We start from the raw sequence: 25,362 nt of genomic DNA on the forward strand, positions 1-25,362 counted from the left end.
TTTTGCAGCCAGAGCTGCTTTCTTGGTGCTTGGGTACTATTTTTTTTTTTTTCAAAAAATTACTCTTTAAAAATTTATTTTTAAAATAAATATTCTATTAAAATAAAAAAAAAATTATCTCAGCCGCACTGTACCTTGTTGGATGTTCCGATCATTAGTTTGGCTAGCGCAGATCAGGAGCCCAGGTAGACGTTTCTCCTGGGATTGGGGGACGCCATGCGTGCACTGAGAAAAAATCTGAAGGGTCTAGAAATGTTTGCAGACACCAACCAAATGATGGGCCCTTGGGGGCCCCAAGAAGTTGCGCTCAGCCCCTGGGCCCACCAACCACAAATGTGTGTAATTTCATGGAAGGAGATGTCTAATTCTAGGAATGACACTCCAGGAACTGATCCTAGTGATAGCCGCAGGTGCTCTGGGCGAAGAATTATTCCATCCTCAGGACTTTGTTATCCAAACACTCCATCTGTTCCAGTTCTGCGGAATTCTCCTTCTGTGTTCTGGATAATGTCCGCCTCCTCAGAGGTCCATCAGCAGCATGAAGACCTCTCTCATCAATCCCGCCTCCACAGAGCCTCCATCAGCAGCCTAAAGACCTCCCTCATCAATCCCACCTCCATAGAGGCTCCATCAGCAGCATGAAGACCTCGCTCATTAATCCCACCTCCACAGAGGCTCCATCAGCAGCCTGAAGACCTCCCTCATCAATCCCGCCTCCACAGAGGCTCCATCAGCAGCATGAAGACCTCGCTCATCAATCCCGCCTCCACAGAGGCTCCATCAGCAGCATGAAGACCTGGCTCATCAATCCCGCCTCCACAGAGGCTCCATCAGCAGCATGAAGACCTCTCTCATCAATGCCGCCTCCACAGAGGCTCCATCAGCAGCATGGAGACCTCCCTCATCAATCCCGCCTCCACAGAGGCTCCATCAGCAGCATGAAGACCTCGCTCATCAATCCCGCCTCCACAGAGGCTCCATCAGCAGCATGAAGACCTGGCTCATCAATCCCGCCTCCACAGAGGCTCCATCAGCAGCATGAAGACCTGGCTCATCAATCCCGCCTCCACAGAGGCTCCATCAGCAGCATGAAGACCTGAAATCACACCTGAAGTCCTACCTGAAATCACACCTGAAATCACACCTCAAATTACAGCTGAAATCGCACCTGAAACCCAAACCATAAACTATCACATAACCCGTGGTAGAACACAAAGGGGCGGGATGTATAAAGCAGTCGCTGTGCGGATGTCCCAAGCAGTTGCATCACCGCCAGGAACATCTGTCATATTGTTTGTATTACAATTATCCTCTATGATCTTTAGCTCCATCTAGTGGCCATAATGCAGTATTTCTTTTTAGTATGGCAATGAAATTAAAAATACCACAATAGGCCAGTAGGGGGAGCTGATGATCACAGGGGAAATTCATACTGCAGACAATACAGCAATCAGCGGCGATCAGGAAATCCAACGTTTTCTATATAGGCCCCCTAGATTCAAGGAAGAACACCCGTTGTTACCATCTAAACAATATTTATTATCCCGGAGTTCAGCTTTTTTTTTTTTCTTCTCCCTTTTTGCTCCTTTTTTTGCCAGATTATTTTTTTTTTTTTTTTTTACAAGTCTTCCTGTTCTACAACCCTTTGTATGCACTTTTACTTTGCAATCCCAACATTTCCTGTTTGAAGCAATTAAAAAAAAAAAAAATATATATATATATATATATATAAAAAAATATAAAAAGGTGTGTGTCTGTGGGGGAGGGGAGCAGAAAACAGCCAAGATAGCTACGGAAATGCAAAGACCGCGGTGACATCACTGACCAAAGTCCGCAGACAGGACAGGACGCAGGTGGACTTACCGCATATTTAAATGTCAAGTTGAACTCTCTGTCGTTCGCTCGAAGACGCCTCTCTTTCTCTGCAGGGGAAGTAATAAAAAGAAAATAAAAAAAAAAGGAAGAAATATTTATAATGTAAAAATTATATTAATATAAAATTCATTTTAATTCTATATATATATAAAAATTATACAAATAATATTTATTATACATCATTTCTAATTACTGATAGAAATACACTTCTACCTCAGAGCGGAGTACTTCCGGGTACAATTAAAAAAAAAAAAAAAAATTAATTTATTTATGGTACCCCCCCTCTAGAGGATTTACCCCCCCCCCCCTTCCTGACCAGGCCAATTGTGCGCGGTCATGCAACGCCATACTCAAATGAAATGTATGTCCTTTTTTTCCCACAAATAGAGCTGTCTTTCTATATATATATATATATAAAAATGATATAAATAATCGTGCGACTTCGTTGTAAATCGATTTCAAAGTCGGGATCTGTGTGACCGGGGTGTAAAGCAACCCAGATCACTTCTGACTCTGGGGGCCCCAGATACAGCCAGTCGCTAATGGCTGAACATTGGATACATTTACCTGAAATTTTCATTTGATACAGAGACATCCGAGGATGAAACCAAATACATTGTATCCAAAATATACTTCACTGTATTAGTGCCCGGTCATTGAGATCGCACCTGAAATCGCATCTCATGAATGTGAATGTCAGTGTCTTACACCCCGGTCACATCACACCCTACTCTGAAATCATGCAACTTACAGCGAAGTCGCACGATTTCAAAGTCGATTTCAGGTGCGATTTGCAAGACAACTGATACAGATGTCCATGCAAATCGCACCACAAGTAGTGCATGTACTCCTTTAGAAACCGGTGCGCCTCGACCAGGTCAAAATCGCATGGATATGACCGCTCTAATTGCGGACAATCGGCTGCAATTTGGCATGCGATTTGCAAGTCGCGTGGCATGCGAATCGCATGCCAATCTGCATCCAGTGTGACCGGGGTCTTAACGTGCAATTTGCTGCAGAGCGGTGTCTAAAGTAGTTCTTGCATTACTTTTTCTGCAGTTGTTGCGATTTCACATACATAGAATATGGAAATCGCACTGCAAATTACAAGAAACTGCTGAAAATCTTCACAAGTAGCAATAAGGTCTTCAGAAATCACACTGAAATCGCACCTGAAATTATGCTGAAATCGCACCTGAAATCGCACTTGAAATCACCCCTGAAATCGCACCTGAAACTGCACCTGAAATCACACCTGATAATACCCCTGAAATCGCACCTGAAATCACACTGAAATCACAGCTGAAATCACACTTGAAATCGCACCTGAAATCACAGCTGAAATTGCACCTGAAATCGCACCTGAAACCACAGCTGAAATCGCACTTGAAATCACCCTTGAAATTGCACCTGAAATCGCACTTGAAATCACCCCTGAAATTGCACCTGAAATCACCCTTGAAATCACACCTGATAATACCCCTGAAATCACACTGAAATCACAGCTGAAATTGCACCTGAAATTGCACCTGAAATCGCACTTGAAATCACCCCTGAAATTGCACCTGAAATCACCCTTGAAATTGCACCTGAAATCACCCCTGAAATTGCACCTGAAATCACCCCTGAAATCGCACCTGAAATCACAGCTGAAATGGCACCTGATATTGTACCTGAAATCGCAGCTGAAATCACACTTGAAATCACCCCTGAAATCACAGCTGAAATCGCACCTGAAATCGCAGCTGAAATCGCACTTAAAATCACCCCTGAAATCACACCTGATTTTCAGAGCTGAGTACGTCTGGGTACAATTTAAAAAAATTTTTTTTATTTATTTATGGTATTTGCCCTCTAGAGGATTTACCCCCCCCCCTTCCTGACCAGGCCAATTGCGCGGTCATGCAACGCCATACTCAATGAAATTTATGTCCTTTTTTCCCACAAATAGAGCTTTCTTTCTATATATATATATAAGAATGATATAAATAATATTTATTATACATCATTTCTAATTACTGATGGAAATACACTTCTACCCGGTAACACTCCTCAGAGCTGAGTACTTCTGGGAACAATTTAAAAAAAGAATTAAACAAAAATAAAAATATTTATTTATGGTACTTGCCCTCCAGAGGGTTTACCCCCCCCCCCCCCCTTCCTGACCAGGCCAATTGCGCGGTTGTGCAACTCCGCACCCAAATAAAATTTAAGTCCTTTTCTCCCCACAAATTGAGCTTTCTTTCAGTGGTATTTGATCGGTTGTGCGTTATTTATTTTTTGTGCTTTAAACAAAAAAAAAACCAAACATTTAGAAAAAAAAACAATATTTTTTTACTTTTTGCTACAAAACATGTCCAGTAAAGAAAAAATGTAAAAATCAAATTTTGTCATAAATTTCTGCCAAAATGTATTCTGCGACATGTCTTTGCTAAAAAAAAAAATCCCAACATGTGTAAATTAACCCCTCGCCCTCCTGAGGATTTCCCCCCCTTCCTGACCAGGTTATTTTTTGTGTTACTTTAACTGACAATTGCGCGGTCATGCAACACTGCACCCAAATGAAATGTATGTCTTTTTTTCCCACGAATAGATCTTTCTTTTGATGGTATTTGATCGCCTGTGCGTTTTTTATTTTTTGCGCTATAAACAAAAAAAGACTGACAATTTTGAGAAAAAAACACCATTTTGGACTTTTTGCTATAAAACATGTCCAATAAAAAAATTTTAAAAATCAAATTTCGTCATAAATTTAGGCCAAAATGTATTCTGCTCCGTGTCTTTGCTAAAAAAAAATCCCAATACGTTTAATTTAACCTCTCGCCCTCCTGAGGATTTCCCCCCCTTCCTGACCAGGTTATTTTTTATGTTATGGCGCTGTGTTACTTTAACTGACAATTGCGCGGTCATGCAACGCTGCACCCAAATGAAATTTATATCCTTTTTTAACACAAATAGAGCTTTCTTTTGGTAGCATTTGATCGCCTGGGTGGTTTTTATTTTTTGCGCTATAAAGAAAAAAATACCGACAATTTTAAGAAAAAAATAATATTTTGGACTTTTTTTCTATTACCACCTTCCGCCCGCAATGACGGGTGGAAGGTGGTTCTCTCATTCTGATAGGACGTCATATGACATCCTTCCATTCTCACCGCGCATGCACGGCTCAGGGAGAGCGCAGCGCGGCGATTGCTGGTGCGCTGTGTCCCTCGGACACAGCGGATCACGGAAAGAGCCGAAGATGTCAGCGCTGAGCAAACTATTGGCACTTTATAAATACTGTATAATAATAATAATAATGTCGGCTCGGTCATGTGATCGGCTGTGTCCAATCACAGCTGATCACATGTAAACAGGGAAATGCCGGTTATCGGCATTTCTCTCCTCACGAGCTGTCACACTGACAGAGGAGAGGAGAGCCAGTAATCGGCATTCCTCAGAGGGGACATCTACACTGATCATCAGGGCACTGCCCATCAGTGCCATGTGCCAGTGCACATCAATGCCACATATCAGTGCCCATCTGAGCTTCCTTTCAATGTCACCCATCAGTGCCAGTCAGTGCCACCTATCAATGCCAATCAGTGCCACCTATCAGTGCTGCCAATCAGTGCCACCTATCAGTGCCGCCTAACAGTGCCAGTCAGTGCCGCCTATCAGTGCCAGTCAGTGCCGCCTATCAGTGCCATATATCAGTGCCATATATTAGTGTCATGTATCAGTGCTGCCTTTCAATGCCCATCAGTGATGCCTGTCAATGCCCATCAGTGCAACCTACCAGTGCCTCCTCATCAGTGCCCATCAGTGCCACCTATCAGTGCCCATCACTGCAGCCTCATTAGCACACATCAGTGAAGGAGCAAAATCATTTATTTACAAAATTGTATAACAAAAACTAAGAAAAAACATTTTTTTGTTTAAGAAAAAATAAAAATCCCAGAGGTGATTAAATACTACCAAAAGAAAGCTCTGTCTCAAAAAAAAATTATAAAAATTTCATATGGGTACAGTGTTGCATGACCGCGCAATTGTCATTCAAAGTATGACAGCGCTGAAAGCTGAAAATTGGCCTGGGCAGGAAGGGGGTAGAAGTGCCCTGTAGGCAGGAAGGGGTAGAAGTGCCCTGTAGGCAGGAAGGGGGTAGAAGTGCCCGGTAGGCAGGAAGGGGGTAGAAGTGCCCGGTAGGCAGGAAGGGGGTAGAAGTGCCCTGTAGGCAGGAAGGGGGTAGAAGTGTCCTGTAGGCAGGAAGGGGGTAGAAGTGTCCTGTAGGCAGGAAGGGGGTAGAAGTGTCCTGTAGGCAGGAAGGGGGTAGAAGCGCCCTGTAGGCAGGAAGGGGGTAGAAGTGTCCTGTAGGCAGGAAGGGGGTAGAAGTGTCCTGTAGGCAGGAAGGGGGTAGAAGTGTCTGGTAGGCAGGAAGGGGGTAGAAGTGCCCTGTAGGCAGGAAGGGGGTAGAAGTGCCCTGTAGGCAGGAAGGGGGTAGAAGTGTCTGGTAGGCAGGAAGGGGGTAGAAGTGCCCTGTAGGCAGGAAGGGGGTAGAAGTGCCCTGTAGGCAGGAAGGGGGTATGAGTGCCGGGTAGGCAGGAAGGGGGTATGAGTGCCCGGTAGGCAGGAAGGGGGTAGAAGTGCCCTGTAGGCAGGAAGGGGGTAGAAGCGCCCTGTAGGCAGGAAGGGGGTAGAAGCGCTCTGTAGGCAGGAAGGGGGTAGAAGTGCTCTGTAGGCAGGAAGGGGGTAGAAGTGCCCTGTAGGCAGGAAGGGGGTAGAAGTGCCCTGTAGGCAGGAAGGGGGTAGAAGTGCCCGGTAGGCAGGAAGGGGGTAGAAGTGCCCTGTAGGCAGGAAGGGGGTAGAAGTGCCCGGTAGGCAGGAAGGGGGTAGAAGTGCCCGGTAGGCGAGGAGTTAATCCAGTGTTCTAATGTAGCCCTACTGTCCCAGTAGCACAGGAAACAAAGGTATTTGGTGTGACCTCCTTGCAGAAGGAAAATATTAAATAAATGTGGATATCTACATAAAATGATATTATAAACACTATCCTAAAAATACAGCATCATATCGACACACTAAAGCATCACTGACTCGCAATCCTAAGTGACAAAGAGTTCATTTCGGGTAAAGTCAAGGACAACGGGATATGCCGATAGCATAAAAATGAGACGTGATAGAGAAAATCTGAGATCATATTTGGAATCAGCGCCCTGAAAAAGTCCAGGCCAGAATATTTTTAATTTTTTTTTGTTAACCGGAGTTATAGAATATAGGACAGAAAGAGAAGGAGAATCTCTCTACTGGGGACACAGACAGGAATAAAAACCTGACAGGGGGTCTAATCCCTCTCCACTCCATCCAAAACACAATAAAAAAAAAGGTTTTGTCTTTAGCTATACTTTATCCCAACTTCAAAGTCTCTGCTGGAATCTTTTGAGAATGAATGGCCCCACAGTGGCTGCAGCTCACAGAGGTCAGTGAGGCGGGAGCACTTTAAAGCTTGAAAAAAAACTTGAAAAAAGCCCATTGGGCATATAAAGGGGGTAACAGGTGACCAGAAAATGCAGTATAAGGGGAATCCCCAAAAAGTCCCTCTTGTATATTTACCATCCCCCTAAATATGTAAAAAGGTAACAGTGCACAACCAAGGGGTTGCAATCCCTCTCCACTCCGTCCAAACATAATAAAAAAAAAAAAGTTTTGTCTTTAGCTATACTTTATCCCAACTTCAAAGCCTGTGCTGGAATCTTTTGAGAATGAATGGCCCCACAGTGGTTGCAGCTACAGAGGTCAGTGAGGACTTGTTTTAAAGCTGTTTAGGAATATGCAAATATTTTATTGTTCATAGTCACGGGTGCACTTTAAAGCTTGAAAAAGCCCATTGGGCATATAAAGGGGTAACAGGTGACCAGAAAATGCATTATAAAGGGAATCCCCAAAAAGTCCCTCTTGTATATTTACCATCCCCCCAAAAATTAAATATGTAAAAAGGTAACAGTGCACACCCAAGGGGTTCTAATCCATGTCCACTCTGTCCAAAACGAATCTTAAAAGTTATACTTTATCCCAACTTCAAAGTCTCTGCTGTAATCTTTTGAGTATGAATGGCCCCACAGTGGCTGCAGCTACAGAGGTCAGTGAGAACTTGTTTTAAAGATGTTTAAGAATATGCAAATATTTTAATAATAATATTAATAATAATAAAACAATATTTTTGTTTACCCCTCTGCCTGCTGGGCACTTTCACCCCTTTCCTGCCCAGGCCAATTCATAGCGAATTCCGCACCGCATCACAATCGCACCCCATTTATGCACACCACTGCGGGTGTGTATGTTAAGTTAACAACACCCCAAAATTGGTCCGCAAATTGGTCCGCAAATTGGTCCGCAAAACACTGTGCGATGTGCAGAATCGGATCGCATGGGTGTGAATACCCATGCGATCCAATTCTAGTGCGGATCAAGAAAAGGGTCCTGCACTTTTTTGGTGCGGTGTGATTGGAGCCATCCAATCGCACCGCACACAAATCGCATGTGATCTGCACAGGAATGCGGTGCAGTTCCTGTGCGACTTACATGCGATATACCGCACCGCATCAGTGTGAACCCGGGCTGAATGTCAGTGTTGCTGTACTGCGCTGTATACATCATACAGACGCACCACTTCACAGGCAGGTTTAGGGGACAACCCCCAACCCCCCCCCTCCCCCCAGGCATGTTATTGAAGGGAATTGGGCATTTTTAACCATTTCCAGTCCAGGCCGATTCTGACATGTGAAAAAAATCACTTTGGTGCTAGAAAACAACTTAGGATCTCGGAACATTCTATTTTGTGGGCAGAGGCCCCTAGGGAATGAAATGGGGGGTGTTGCCTTGTTTTATGTCAGGCGGTATTTGCGCGGAGGTCTTCCAAATGCAAAGTTCTTTGAAAAATACACAAAAACGCAATATAATGCCAGATAATAAAATATAAAAGATGATGTGATCTTTTACAAGTAAACAGATATCCAACATGTCAGGCTTCAAAACTGCGTCCGCCCGTGCGACGGCGCCAAACTGCAGTACCTGAAAATCTCCAGAGGTGTCGTTATAAAAGCCTTTACAGGATTCCAGTTTAGAGTAAGGGTCCCACACGGCGTGACGGTTATTTCATCAGTTCAGTTCTCAAGACAGATCAGTTTATATCCGTTTTTTCATCCGTTTTCATCAGTTTTTCATCCGTTTACATCTGTTTTTTTTCAACCATTTTTGCATCAGTTTACATCCATTTTTTCATTACTTTACATCTGTTTTTTGTCATCAGTTGACATCAGTTTTTTTCATGTTTACATCCATTTTTTCATAATTTTACATCTGGTTTTTTTTCATCAGTTTACATCCGTTTTTTAATCAGTTTACATCTGTTTTTTTCAACCATTTACATCTGTTTTTTCATCTATTTACATCAGTTTTTCACCCATTTTTTTCATCAGTTTACCTCAGTTTTTCATCAGTTTACACCCGTTTTTTTCATCCATTTATATCCGTTTTTTCATCAGTTTACATCAGTTTTTCATCAGTTTACATCAGTTTTTCATCCCTTTACATCTGTTTTTTCATCAGTTTACATCAGATTTTCATCAGTTTACATCTGTTTTTCATCAGTTTACATCTGTTTTTTCAACCATTTTTGCATCAGTTTACATCCATTTTTTCATTACTTTACATCTGTTTTTTGTCATCAGTTTACATAGTTTTTTTCATGTTTACATCCATTTTTTTATAATTTTACAACCGTTTTTTTTTTCATCAGTTTACATCTGTTTTTTTTCATCAGTTTACATCAGTTTTTCATCAGTTTACATCCGTTTTTTTCATCCATTTACATCCATTTTTTCATCTGTTTACATCCGTTTTTTCATCAGTTTACATCCATTTTTTTCATCAGTTTTTCATCCGTTTTTTTCATCAGTTTACATCAGTTTTTCATCAGTTTACACCCTTTTTTTCATCCATTTATATCTGTTTTTTCATCAGTTTACATCCATTTTTTTTCATCAGTTTACATCCATTTTTTTTTATCGGTTTAAATCTGTTTTTTTCATCCGTTTTTTCATCAGATTACATCTATTTTTTTTTATCAGTTTACATCCATTTTTTTTATCAGTTTACATCTGTTTTTTTCATCCATTTTTGCATCAGTTTACATCCATTTTTCATCAGTTTACATCCATTTTTCATCGGTTTACATCCATTTTTTTTTTTATCTGTTTACATCCATTTTTCATCAGTTTACATCTGTTTTTTTCATCACTTTACATCAGTTTTTCATCAGTTTATCTAGACAATGTACGTTCAGAGGAGAGAATAGCCTAGAGACGTTCATTTAGAGGAGAGAATAGCCTAGAGAACGTTCATTCAGAGGAAGGAATAGCCTAGAGAACGTTCATTCAGAGGAAGGAATAGCCTAGAGAACGTTCGTTCAGAGGAGAGAATAGCCTAGAGAACGTTTGTTCAGAGGAGAGAATAGCCTAGAGAACGTTCGTTCAGAGGAGAGAATAGCCTAGAGAACGTTCGTTCAGAGGAGAGAATAGCCTAGAGAACGTTCGTTCAGAGGAGAGAATAGCCTAGAGAACGTTCCTTTCAGAGGAGAGAATAGCCTAGAGAACGTTCGTTCAGAGGAGAGAATAGCCTAGAGAACGTTCATTCCTGCCCTGTGTGCACATTGCTGATTGGTACATGCAGACCCGGACATACAGCTATGCAGTTTCCTGCCGCACCTAAAAAGAAATGAAACGTTTGACTAGATTTGGACTTTAAAGATGAACCGCGGAGCCAGAAAACCTTCATATCCATACATTCTTCAATAGACACAAGTCCACTTTGTGCGCACCAAATGTCTTTGTAAACCCAGATATTATCTCGTTAAAGTAGCAGTGACATAGCCTGTGCAGAGAGTGAGAGCTGTGGGAGGCTACCTGTAGATTACAGGAGGGGGCGGAGACCAGACTTCACCCACTACAGGCTACCTGTAGATTACAGGAGGGGGCGGAGACCAGACTTCACCCACTACAGGCTACCTGTAGACTACAGGAGGGGGCGGAGACCAGACTTCACCCACTACAGGCTACCTGTAGATTACAGGAGGGGGCGGAGACCAGACTTCACCCACTACAGGCTACCTGTAGAAGACCATGGGGGGTGGGGGGGGGGGGGGTTGGAGGAGACCAGACCAGGAAGCTCCTGCACAGGGAAAAGTACAGCAGTTGTTTCATGCTGGATAACTTCAAATATTTTGAAGAAATACGCAAAGGACACCGGAGGTGTATTTTTAAAAAACTCGCATAGCTGTTCATCCATGGAAACTGCATGTACATTCTCTCTGTGTCAATGGGGCAAAACTGAATGTTCTGCAGCTATATTTTCTGCAGATCGGGAATGTATGGATTTGGGAAAATACCGCGTTATAACCACTAGATGGCGATAACTATCCTTCGAAATAAGTATACTCTTCAGCTCCATCTAGTGGCCATAAAGAGGTATTTTCCCCATTCACACATTCGACTCTGCAGATCATATATCCCGAGAACACTCGATTTTGCCCCTAGTTTGCACACACAAATTTACATGCCGTTTCAGTGGATGAACTGCTATGTGTAGTTTCTATAAAAAGCAAAGATTCGAGTAGCATGGCTCTTGTATTTGGATTATATATATAAGTGGCTAGCACTCCCGCCTGGCAGTACTCAGGTCGCTGGTTTGAATCTCAAACACAGCACCACCTGCCTGGAGTTTGCATGTTCTCCCTGTGCCTGCGTAGGTTTCCTCCAGGAACTCCGGTTTCCTCCCACACTCCACAGACATGCTGGTAGGTGAATTGGCTCCTGTCTAAATTGTCCCTAGTATGTGTATGTATGGATATGAGTTAGGGACCTTAGATTGCACGCTCCTTGAGGGTTAGGGACTGATGTGAATGTACAATATATATGTAAAGTGTTGCGTACATTAATGGCGCTATAGAAGTACCTGAAATAAATAAAAAGACAGGAAAGGTTTGTTAAACTTGCAAAAAATAAATCCATAAATAAACAGACTGAGGGTGAGGTATAAAACATCCCTGAGTGAAGGACAATGGAGGCGTGACGCCAATCGCGGTAATAAAGCCACAATATCCAGAAGCAGACATATAAATATAGAGAGTCATTAAACATAATTAGGGCGGGGGGGGGGGGAAGTCGCCACTTTTGTTTCATGGACAGAAACAAGAACCGGGACTATCCTACCACAATGTACAGTGAGGACCAATATCGTGATATCACGCCAAATATCTGCAGTGAGGACCAATATCTTGATATCACGCCAAACATCTGCAGTGAGGACCAGTATCGTGATATCACGCCAAATTTATGCAGTGAGGACCAATATCGTGATATCACACCAAACATCTGGGAAATGTCAATTTGTGACTCTGCGAGGAAAGGGGATGTCATTGGTGGATAATGGCCCCTCCCCTTTTTTTGGAGTCAAGGTCTCTTCTGCTGCAACCAAAGACATTTTTTTTATTTTCTGGAAGGGCTGGTCCACACTGTAGAAATGTAGTGCAGATGCATTCTGGATGCGTTTTGCATGTCTGTGCTCAACATCCACACCAAGGAGAAGAATGGAATAAAGTGCATTTACGGGGACCTCAAACTCCCTACTGTTCTCCAGGGGACACAGTGCATGTAAGGGGCCCAAAATGAAGAAGTTTCATCAAACTTCCTCCTGTTCTCCAGGGGACAAAGTGCATGTAAGGGGCCCAAAATGAAGTAGTGTCATCAAACTTTCTCCTGTTCCCCAGTGCATGTAGGGACCCCTAAAGAATGAGTTTTATCAAATGTACTCATGTCCACCAGGGGACAAAATGCATGTAGGGGGCCCCTAAAGACGTAGTCTTCTCAAACCACCTCCTGTTCCCCAGGAGATGCAGTGCAAGTAGGGGGCCCTAAAGAAGTAGTTTAATCAAACTTCCTCCTGGCATGTAGGGGCCCTAAAGAAAGAGTCTCATCAAACTTCCTCCTGTCCCCCAGGGGGCACAGTGCATGTAGGGGCCCCCAAAGAATGAGTTTTATCAAATGTACTCCTGTCCACCAGGAGACAAAATACATGTAGGGGGCCTCAGAATTCCTCCTGTCTCCCAGGGGACAAAGTGCATGTAGGGGGCCTCTAAAAATGTAGTCTCCTCAAACTTCCCCCTGTCCCCCAGGGGATACAGAGGGGACCCTAAAGAGTCTCATCAAACTTCCTCCTGTCCCCCAGGGGACAAAGTGCATGTAAAGGGCGTTCAAACTTTCTCCTGTCCTGAGGGGACAAAGTGCATTTAAGGGGCCCCTGAGGAACGAGTCTCCTCAAACTTCCTACTGTCCCCAGGGGACAAACTGCATGTAGGGGATCCCTAAAGACATAGTCTCCTCAAACTTCCTCCTGTCCCCAAGGGGACAAGGTGCATGTAGAGGGCCCTCAAACTGCCTCCTATCTCCAGGGGACAAAGTGCATGTAGGGGGCCCCTATAGAAGGAGTCTCATCAAACTTCCTCCTGTCCCCCATGAGATAAAAGTGCATTTAAGGGGCCCCTTAGGAACTAGTCTCATCAAACGTCCTCCTGTCCCCCAGGAGACAAAGTGCATGTAGGGGCCCTAAAGAGGTAATCTCATCAGACTTCCTCCTGTAGCATGCAGCACTTTGTCCCCCTGGGGACAGGAGGAGGTCTAATGAGACTTCTTCTTTAAGGGCCCCCTTGTCTATCTAATCTCCACATCAGATGCTGTTCCTCTAGTGATACAGAATACAAATTGTCTTCATAGCAACTGTTTAGAAGATCACAAACGTCAGATCTGGTCATGTCATCTGAATGTCTTCACCTTGTATCCATGTAGCTGGACAGCCCTGGGCCCCATAGCAGTCGCTGGGTGTGGGATGGTTGTAGTTACACCATTGTTGTAGATGTAACTAATGAACACACTAAAGCTGTCCAGAGATGGATAAAAAATCAGCCGGTTCAGCAGGAAATGGACAAATTTTGATTCATGTATTGGCAGGCTGGTCACACAGAAGTGGATCTATTGATTATCTTCTGTACAAGCACCCTGTTAGGTTTCTCCCGAATGATGAGTCCTGCCTGCTATAGCCGGCAACCCTGATCATTGTATTCTGACGAGGGGAAGGAGTCCCGCATCCACATCAAATGTGTTGGTGGGGGAATCTGGTCTTTTTTTTTTTATTGCTGTTCAACTTGGTGGCCGAACGAAACTAGGCCATACCTGGGTCGAATTCTGAATTAATTTTCTTTAGAAAATTGGAAATTTAGGGCCTTTTGTAATCCAATGGTGCCACCATTGATTTTGAAATTCAACCAACCAATCCTTCAATTTCTCCTCATGCTGCTATAGAAAATAATTTTCGTGGCCAAGAATTTTCTTTTCTTTCCAGGTCACAGCTTTATATTTCTCAAACAATTCTCCCATCATTTATTCGGAATTCATTCATTTTTCATAACATTTCCAACATGCCCAATCACTCAGATTCATAGTTACATAGTTAGTCTGGCTGAAAAAAGACATAAGTCCTTCCAGTTCAACTATTAAAAAAAAAAAGTTACAATCCTACATCCACAGTTGATCCAGAGGAAAGCAAAAAACCCAGCAAAGCACAATCCAATTTGTTCCTGCAGGGGAAAAAATTCCTTCCTGATCCCCCGAGAGGCAATCGGATATTCCCTGGATCAACTTTCCCTATAAATGTTATATCCAGTTATATTCTGTGTATCCAAGAAAGGATCCAGGACTTTCCTACAGCAATCCACTGAGCTGGCCACAACCAACTCTGGAGGGAGTCTATTCCATATTCTCACAGCTCTTACTGTGAAGAAACCTTTCCGTGTTTGGAGATTACATTTCTTTTCCTCCAGATGTAAAGAGCGCCCCCTTGTCCTCTGTGATGACCTCAGGGGGAATAACTACACCGAGTTCACTATATGAACCACTGATGTATTTATACATGGAGATCATATCCCCCCCTTATGTATTATACCTGGAGATCATATCCCCCCTTATGTATTATACATGGAGATCATATCCCCCCTTATGTATTATACATGGAGATCATATCCCTCCTTATGTATTATACATGGAGATCATATCCCCCCTTATGTATTATACATGGAGATCATATCCCCCCCCTCATGTATTATACATGGAGATCATATCCCCCCTTATGTATTATACATGGAGATCATATCCCCCCTTATGTATTATACATGGAGATCATATCCCCCTTATGTATTATACATGGAGATCATATCCCCCCTTATGTATTATACATGGAGATCATATCCCCCCTTATGTATTATACATGGAGATCATATCCCCCTTATGTATTATACATGGAGATCATATCCCCCCTTATGTATTATACATGGAGATCATATCCCCCCTTATGTATTATACATGGAGATCATATCCACCCCCTTATGTATTATACATGGAGATCATATCCCCCCTTATGTATTATACATGGAGATCATATCCCCCCTTATGTATTATACATGGAGATCATATCCCCCTTATGTATTATACATGGAGATCATATCCCCCCTTATGTATTATACATGGAGATCATATCCCCCCTTATGTATTATACATGGAGATCATATCCCCCTTATGTATTATACATGGAGATCATATCCCCCCTTATGTATTATACATGGATATCATATCCCCCCTTATGTATTATACATGGAGATCATATCCCCCCTTATGTATTATACATGGTGGTCATATCCCCCCTTATGTATTATACATGGATATCATATCCCCCCTTATGTATTATACATGGAGATCATATCCCCCCTTATGTATTATACATGGTGGTCATATCCCCCCTTATGTATTATACATGGAAATCATATCCCCCCCTTATGTATTATACATGGAGATCATATCCCCCCTTATGTATTATACATGGAGATCATATCCCCCCTTATGTATTATACATGGTGATCACATCCCCCCTTATGTATTATACATGGAGATCACATCCCCCCTTATGTATTATACATGGAGATCACATCCCCCCTTATGTATTATACATGGAGATCATATCCCCCTTATGTATTATACATGGAGATCATATCCCCCTTATGTATTATACATGGAGATCATATCCCCCCCTTATGTATTATACATGGAGATCATATCCCCCTTATGTATTATACATGGAGATCATATCCCCCCTTATGTATTATACATGGAGATCATATCCCCCCTTATGTATTATACATGGATATCATATCCCCCCTTATGTATTATACATGGAGATCATATCCCCCCTTATGTATTATACATGGTGGTCATATCCCCCCTTATGTATTATACATGGATATCATATCCCCCCTTATGTATTATACATGGAGATCATATCCCCCCTTATGTATTATACATGGTGGTCATATCCCCCCTTATGTATTATACATGGAAATCATATCCCCCCCTTATGTATTATACATGGAGATCATATCCCCCCTTATGTATTATACATGGAGATCATATCCCCCCTTATGTATTATACATGGTGATCACATCCCCCCTTATGTATTATACATGGAGATCACATCCCCCCTTATGTATTATACATGGAGATCACATCCCCCCTTATGTATTATACATGGAGATCATATCCCCCTTATGTATTATACATGGAGATCATATCCCCCTTATGTATTATACATGGTGATCATATCCCCCCTTATGTATTATACATGGAGATCATATCCCCCTTTATGTATTATACATGGAGATCATATCCCCCCCTTATGTATTATACATGGAGATCATATCCCCCCTTTATGTATTATACATGGTGGTCATATCCCCCCTTATGTATTATACATGGAGATCATATCCCCCCCTTATGTATTATACATGGAGATCATATCCCCCCCTTATGTATTATACATGGAGATCATATCCCCCCCTTATGTATTATACATGGAGATCATATCCCCCCTTATGTATTATACATGGAGATCATACCCCCCCCTTATGTATTATACATGGTGATCATATCCCCCCTTATGTATTATACATGGAGATCATATCCCCCCTTATGTATTATACATGGTGATCATATCCCCCTTATGTATTATACATGGAGATCATATCCCCCCTTATGTATTATACATGGAGATCATATCCCCCTTATGTATTATACATGGAGATCATATCCCCCCCTTATGTATTATACATGGAGATCATATCCCCCCCTTATGTATTATACATGGAGATCATATCCCCCCTTATGTATTATACATGGAGATCATATCCCCCCTTATGTATTATACATGGAGATCATATCCCCCCTTATGTATTATACATGGAGATCATATCCCCCCTTTATGTATTATACATGGTGGTCATATCCCCCCTTATGTATTATACATGGAGATCATATCCCCCCCTTATGTATTATACATGGAGATCATATCCCCCCCTTATGTATTATACATGGAGATCATATCCCCCCCTTATGTATTATACATGGAGATCATATCCCCCCTTATGTATTATACATGGAGATCATACCCCCCCCTTATGTATTATACATGGTGATCATATCCCCCCTTATGTATTATACATGGAGATCATATCCCCCCTTATGTATTATACATGGTGATCATATCCCCCTTATGTATTATACATGGAGATCATATCCCCCCTTATGTATTATACATGGAGATCATATCCCCCTTATGTATTATACATGGAGATCATATCCCCCCCTTATGTATTATACATGGAGATCATATCCCCCCCTTATGTATTATACATGGAGATCATATCCCCCCTTATGTATTATACATGGAGATCATATCCCCCCTTATGTATTATACATGGAGATCATATCCCCCCTTATGTATTATACATGGAGATCATATCCCCCCTTATGTATTATACATGGTGATCATATCCCCCTTAATCTCCTCTTCTCAGTAGAGAATACATTCAGTCCCTCTAATCTTTCCTCATAGCTGATCTCCTCCATGCCTCTTATCACTTTAGTTGCCCTTCTCTGTACTTCCTCCAGTTCCCCAAAGTTCTTTTTGTGAATTGTTGAATGGATTTGATGGTCACACAAAAATCGTCCGTTTCTATGATCTACTAATGGTGCGAAATTTGAACCAAAATTCTTAGAAATGATTTTTGAAAGAAAATTCTTTCGGAATTCTACCCGTATACGGCCGACTTTAAAAATAAAAATAATAATAATAATGATCAATGTATGGGCTGCCTAAAAGTCATTTTGATGTCAGAAAACAATTCCTCCCTCTCATTACCTGACAGCAAAACAAACTCGATGAGCGCACTTGAAACTGTGCAAAGTGGGGACTTTTAGCGATCTAGGAGGGTGGGTGGTTAATATATAATCCATGAGTCATTCCCTGATTGGGTAACGCATGACATTCTCTCTATATTGGGTGTGTGATATATGAAAGTGGACCTGTCAGTGCCGTACAAATTCCTCATCTACACCAGTTGTCAGCAAAGCTCTACTTTTTGTCATTAACAAGCCGTCCTCGAGCTCAATCCAGCACATTCGCCTCGGCTGAGATGAGGTCATCGGTCTGTTGCAGGCAGGAGGGAAGCATTTCCTCAATCTCCCATCCCCCCATTGATCAGACTGTACATTATAACTTTGTAGAAGGAGGAGGAGGCATTTCCTCAGTCTTCCCTCCCCCAGTGATCAGACTGGACATTGTAACTTTGTAGAAGGAGGAGGAGGCATTTCCTCAGTCTTCCCTCCCCCAGTGATATGACTGTACATTGTAACTTTGTAGAAGGAGGAGGAAGCATTTCCTCAATCTCCCTCCCTCCAGTGATCAGACTGCATCAGGGGCTGATCTGTGTCAGTCATTTGTGAACACCAAGCCAAGAACCGCACAGGCACCAGGATCTACAGGATTGTGTCATCCCAGTCCAGGACATAGGTGGTATCTCTGGGTGATGCCTGAGCAAAGATGGTGCCACCCTTCTGGAGAGAGAAGTAGATGAAGGCATGATTTGGGGGAGTGAGGTCACACTCAAAGATTCAACCTCAAGTGCTGAAAGAATCCTCAAAATGGGATAGAATGATAAAAGTGTATCCTCTTCTACAAAGCACCAGGGCCGGGACAAGGGGTGGGCAGGAGGGGCAGCTGCCCTGGGCGCAGCAGAGCAAGGGGGGCAGAGGATGAAGGTGGTACAGCCATTCTACAACATGCATTAGTAGTGGGGGAGGGGGGCGCTGTTCCACATCCTTGCCCTGGGCGCTGGATGGACAAGTCCCAGTTCTGGGTACAACTGTGCAAGACTGAGAGCCGGCTCACATATATGTGGATTGGATGCATTTTGAACCACATCCAAATCGCATGACGTGAAATAACATTGGTTTCCATTGTGCCTGTTCACACACTATATTGTCAAAAGTATTGTCCCTGCCCTCCATATCATGTGATTCAGGTGTTCGAATCCCCTCCATATCATGTGATTCAGGTGTTCCAATCCCCTCCATATCACGTGATTCAGGTGTTCCAATCCCCTCCATATCATGTGATTCAGGTGTTCCAATCCCCTCCATATCATGTGGTTCAGGTGTTCCAATCCCCTCCATATCATGTGATTCAGGTGTTCCAATCCCCTCCATGGACACAGGTGTATACAATCAAGCCCCTAGGCATGCAGACTGCTTCTACAAACATTGGTGAAAGAATGGGTCGCTCTCAGGAGCTCAGTGACTCCAAGCGTGGTCCCGTGATAGGTGGCCACCTGTGCAATAAGTCCATCCGTGACACTTCCTGGCTACTAAATATTCCACGCTCAACTGTTAGTGGGATTATAACAAAGTGGAAGCAACTGGGAGCAACAGCCACTCAGCCACCAAGTGGTAGGCCACGTCACATGACAGGGCGGGGTCAGCGCATGCTGAAGCGCACAGTGCGCAGAAGTCACCAACTGTCTGCAGAGACAATAGCTAAAGACCTCCAAACTTGGTGTGGCCTTCAGATGAGCCCAACAACAGTGCGTAGAGAGCTTCATGGAATGGGTTTCCATGGCCGAGCAGCTGCATCCAAGCCTTCCATCACCAAGTGCAATGCAAAGCATCGGATGCCGTGGCGTAAAGCACGCCGCCACTGGACTCTAGAGTAGAGGAGACGTGTTCTCTGGAGTGACCAATCACGCTTCTCTCTGTGACAATTCGTTGGACCTGTCTGGGTTTGGTGGTTGCCAGGAGAACGGTACTTGCCTGACTGCATTGTGCCAAGTGTAAATATCGGTGGAGGGGGGATTATGGTGTGGGGTTGTTTTTCAGGGGTTGAACTTGGCCTCCTAGTTCCAGTGAAGGGAACTCTTAAGGCGACATTTTGGACAATTTCATGCTCCCAACTTTGTGGGAAGAGTTTGGGGATGGCCCCTTCCTGTTCCAACCAGCAGCCTTATCAGTGTAGCTCCATCAGTGCAGCATATCAGTGCCCATCAGTGCAGCCTATCAGTAGAGCCTCATCAGCCCCGCCTATCAGTGCCTATCAGTGGAGCCACATCAGCCCCGTCTATCAGTGCCCATCAGTGCAGCCTATCAGTGCCTGTCAGTGGTGCCTCATCAGCCCAGCCTAACAGTGCCCATCAGTGCAGCCTATCAGTGGAGCCTCATCAACCCAGCCTATCAGTGCCCATCAGTGCAGCCTATCAGTACCTATCAGTGGTGCCTCATCAGCCCAGCCTATCAGTGCCCATCAGTGCAGCCTATCAGTGGAGCCTCATCAACCCAGCCTATCAGTGCCCATCAGTGCAGCCTATCAGTACCTATCAGTGGTGCTTCATCAGCCCAGCCCATCAGTGCCCATCAGCCCAGCCTATCAGTGCCCATCAGCCCAGCCTATCAGTGCCCATCAGTGCAGCCTATCAGTACCTATCAGTGGTGCTTCATCAGCCCAGCCCATCAGTGCCCATCAGCCCAGCCCATCAGTGCCCATCAGCCCAGCCTATCAGTGCCCATCAGCCCAGCCTATCAGTGCCCATCAGTGCAGCCTATCAGTGGGGCCTCATCAGCGCACATCAGTGAAGAAGAAAAATGACCTTTTTGCAAAATGTAACAGAAATGAAGAAAAAGGCTTTTTTTTAAATGTTTTGTCTTTTTTTGGTTGTTTAGCAAAAAATACCCCCCTAAACCCCCCCCCCCCATGGTGATCAAATACCACCAAAAGAAATCTCTATTTGTCTAAAAAAAAAAAAAATGTGTACAGTGTCGCATGACCGTGCAATTGTCATTCAAAGCGCACTGAAAGCTGACAATTGTCCTGGGCAGGAAGGGGGTGAAAGCACCCGGTATTGAAGGGGTTACGTTTTGAGGATTTGCGCATTGGGGAGATTTCTTCTCAGAGGACAGGAAGTGAGGGGGAATGGCCCCACGGGGACACAGCCAGCAGTAATTGGCAGTTCTAGTATGGGCAGGAAAGGGTTAGTGCCTGGCTCAGGTCTGTGGGATTTGTAGAGTAGACGCAGCATGCGCCCAGTGAGCGGAGCCAGGCGCCCCTCCCGACAATCCTTCCACCAGCCACCACACATGAAATCCCAGGGAAATGCCAGAACTGGAAGGCCGGGCAGGTCGGTGGGTGAACGTTCGGCTTGGCGGGGACATTGTGTCCTTTCTATTCCTGGGATCTCATAGTTCCCACCGACTGAGCTCACCGAGGAAGAATGAGGAGAAATGGCCTGCAACGTGAAGAAGAGGAGGAGGAGGAAGAAGAGGGAGAAGAGGAAGAAGAGGAAGAAGAGGAAGAAGAGGGAGAAAAGGAAGAAGAGGACGAAGAGGGAGAAGAGGAAGAAGAGGAAGAAGAGGGAGAAGAGGACGAAGAGGGAGAAGAGGAAGAAGAGGAAGAAGAGGAAGAAGAGGGAGAAGAGGAAGAAGAGGGAGAAAAGGAAGAAGAGGACGAAGAGGGAGAAGAGGAAGAAGAGGAAGAAGAGGGAGAAGAGGACGAAGAGGGAGAAGAGGAAGAAGAGGAAGAAGAGGGAGAAGAGGAAGAAGAGGGAGAAGAGGGAGAAGAGGGAGAAGAGGGAGAAGAGGGAGAAGAGGGAGAAGAGGCAGAAGAGGGAGAAGAGGGAGAAGAGGGAGAAGAGGGAGAAGAGGAAGAAGAGGAAGAAGAGGGAGAAGAGGGAGAAGAGGAAGAAGAGGGAGAAGAGGGAGAAGAGGGAGAAGAGGGAGAAGAGGGAGAAGAGGGAGAAGAGGGAGAAGAGGGAGAAGAGGGAGAAGAGGGAGAAGAGGGAGAAGAGGGAGAAGAGGGAGAAGAGGGAGAAGAGGGAGAAGAGGGAGAAGAGGGAGAAGAGGAAGAAGAGGCAGAAGAGGGAGAATAGGAAGAAGAGGGAGAAGAGGGAGAAGAGGAAGAAGAGGCAGAAGAGGAAGAAGAGGCAGAAGAGGGAGAAGAGGGAGAAGAGGAAAAAGAGGAAGAAGAGGGAGAAGAGGAAGAAGAGGGAGAAGAATGAAGACGAAGAGGTAGAGGAGGAAGAGGAGGAGGAGGAGGAAGAAGAAGAGGGAGAAGAGGAAGAAGAGGAAGAAGAGGGAGAAGAGGGAGAAGAGGAAGAAGAGGGAGAAGAGGAAGAAGAGGGAGAAGAGGAAGAAGAGGAAGAAGAGGGAGAAGAGGGAGAAGAGGAAGAAGAGGGAGAAGAATGAAGACGAAGAGGTAGAGGAGGAAGAGGAGGAGGAAGAAGAGGAAGAAGAGGAAGAAGAGGGAGAAGAGGGAGAAGAGGAAGAAGAGGGAGAAGAGGGAGAAGAGGAAGAAGAAGAGGGAGAAGAAGAAGATGAAGAGGTAGAGGAGGAAGCGGAGGAGGAGGAAGAAGAGGGAGAAGAGGAAGAAGAGGGAGAAGAGGGAGAAAAGGAAGAAGAAGAAGACGAAGAGGTGGAGGAGGAAGAGGAGGAGGAGGAAGAGGGAGAAGAGGAAGAAGAAGAATTCTAGTCTGCTATTATATTTGACATAAAAAAAGTCTTGCGGTTGCAACAATGTATCCATTTGTATCCATTTCGGATACAGATGATTTTATTCGGGTACAAATGGATACATTGTTGCAGCCACAAGACTTTTTCATGTCAAATATAATAGCGGAGCTCTCTGCAAGGGACAGAAGTAATTATGGGGTCAAATGCCGGCCGTAGACAGGACGCAAAATTGGCCGATTTTTTACCGTTTTTTTTGTTTTGTTTTTTTTTAAAAAAGGCCGGTTTTCGACCCGTCTATGGCCTGCATTAAAGCCTAACCCCACCCCAAAAATATCTCATTTACATCGATTCCTCAATTGTCGCAGAGCATAGAAATCCACTTTGTGTTAACCAAATGATGCTACAAACCCAGATATTACCTTGTGAAGGAGCAATGATATCATCGATGTGCCGAACAAAGAGCAGGGAGCAGAGCTGTGGGAGAGGCCCAGCAGGCTCCGCCCACTAGAGAAAAGTACAGGAGGGGGTGGAGACAAGACCTGTCCCCCTTCACAAGGAGAGAGAGCAGCAGTGAGCGGTCTGTATTACAGAAAGTGGCTGCCCAGATCCGGAAGAAACACACCGAGATTCCAAGAGAAAGACACGAGGAATGGATTTAGATGCGATTTGATTATCCCAGAGATCCGCTTTACTGCTGTGTGCGTCCCCGCTGTCTATCGGTCCTGGCGACCATTGTCGCAGAGACTGAAAAGGACAGGCAACCCAAAATGTTACAGTTGTCACCAGAACAGGAACAGAGGGGAATCCTTGCAATGGGGACATCCATTCCAGCGACAACTGTCGCACCAATGTGATTTGAAAGTTCAAAGGTCTATGGCCCTCAATTCTCATTAAATTCTGACCTAAATAGTGCACAAACTACTTTGAAGTCACTGCAACTTGAAGTCGCAGGGATATGAATGGTACTCATAGGGAAACATGGGGGGGCGACTTGTCATGCAACTTTGGACCCCAAAGTCGCATAAGTGCGAATGGAGCCTAAACCCTCCAAAGTCGCACCTGAATGATGTACGTGAGACTTGTGTGCAACTTTGTACAGCAGAAACCATTATCCTTAGTCGAAGCCAAAGTCGCAGCAAAGTTTCTCTCATCCAAAGCAGCATCAAAGTCGCATAAATGTCGCACTGTAAAAGGATAATTTTGAAGTCGCACAAGTGTGAATGGAGCCTTAGGGAGGATATAACCCCCGTCAGGTTTATTTTCCCATCTGTGTCCCCATTGGGGAGATTTTCCATTACTTCCTGTATCATAGCCACAACAGGAAGTGAGGTTGTCACCAGGACAATAGAACAATAGAATCAAATAAAATAGAAAGAATATCACCGTCTTCCGAAATTTGAGCTTCAAGTAGAATAAATTAAAAATCGAATTTGAACGTTGATTTGAATTTCCTGAACTGAGTTGAATTCGGATCGAATCGAATTAGAGACCGAAATGAATTCCCAAAAACGAATTAAACGAAATGAAATGATTTCAATGATGAATGGAAAGGAATGTTTTGGTTGTGCTCTGTGCACTGAGCCGACGTGTCTGCGGCAGAAGACACAGGATAGGAGGAGCCAGGGGTGGACTGATAACAACTCATGGGGCCCCCGAGCAATAGGTAATCATGGGGCCCCTGTGTCCTCACCCACACTCAAACCACACCCAAAAAAGCCTATGAAAGGTACCATTGGCATCTCATGGGGCCCCCTACTGACCCCGGGCCCTCGGGCAGTGGCGAAATGGTCAGTCCGTCCCTGGTAGGAGCACGCAGCCTGTCCAGCACATGGAGGGATGCAGGAGGACACCGAGATCACACAGGATGCAGCCGGACACACAATCTGCTTCACCCCGCGGTCACACCAAAGCGTTTTCCGCTGCGTTTTGCAGAACCGCACAGCAGTCCATGTCACATGATTTCCTATGGGACACGTTCACATCTCCGCGTTTTCACCCGCTGCGGTTTTTGGAAAGAGTCAGGGACTTTTTTAACCCCTTCCAGTCCAGAAACTTTCCCCCCCTTCCAGTCCAGAAGCTTTTATCCCCTTTCAGTCCAGACGCTTTCCCCCCCTTCCAGTCCGGACGCTTTCCCCCCTTCCAGTCCGGACACTTTCACCCCCTTCCAGTCCGGACGCTTTCCCCCCCTTCCAGTCCGGACGCTTTCCCCCCCTTCCAGTCCGGACGCTTTCACCCCCTTCCAGTCCGGACGCTTTCACCCCCTTCCTGTCCGGACGCTTTCACCCCCTTCCAGTCCGGACGCTTTCCCCCTCTTCCAGTCCGGACGCTTTCACCCCCTTCCAGTCCGGACGCTTTCACCCCCTTCCAGTCCGGACGCTTTCACCCCCTTCCAGTCCGGACGCTTTCACCCCCTTCCAGTCCAGACACTTTTACCCCCTTCCAGTCCAGACACTTTTACCCCCTTCCAGTCCAGACACTTTTACCCCCTTCCAGTCCAGACGCTTTCACCCCCTTCCAGTCCGGACGCTT

At 44.5% G+C, this 25,362-nt stretch overlaps 1 protein-coding gene across 2 annotated transcripts in view; it reads right to left on the reverse strand.

Moving 5' to 3' along the window:
- The window catches only part of LOC149445876 (phospholipid-transporting ATPase ID-like), a 188,395-nt gene that overhangs the window by 75,331 nt on the left and 87,702 nt on the right, over positions 1-25,362 (reverse strand). For both annotated transcript variants that reach the window (XM_089653337.1, XM_089653336.1), the window contains exon 3: positions 1,864-1,922. In XM_089653337.1, coding sequence (XP_089509463.1) covers positions 1,864-1,922 — 59 coding nt within the window. The remainder of the gene's footprint in view (positions 1-1,863; positions 1,923-25,362) is intronic.

This window comes from Staurois parvus, unplaced genomic scaffold (genome assembly GCF_062004578.1).
Source record: "Staurois parvus isolate SC_StPar_1 unplaced genomic scaffold, SC_StPar_1.0 ptg000706l, whole genome shotgun sequence".
In the NCBI taxonomy this organism is placed as follows: Eukaryota; Metazoa; Chordata; class Amphibia; order Anura; family Ranidae; genus Staurois; species Staurois parvus.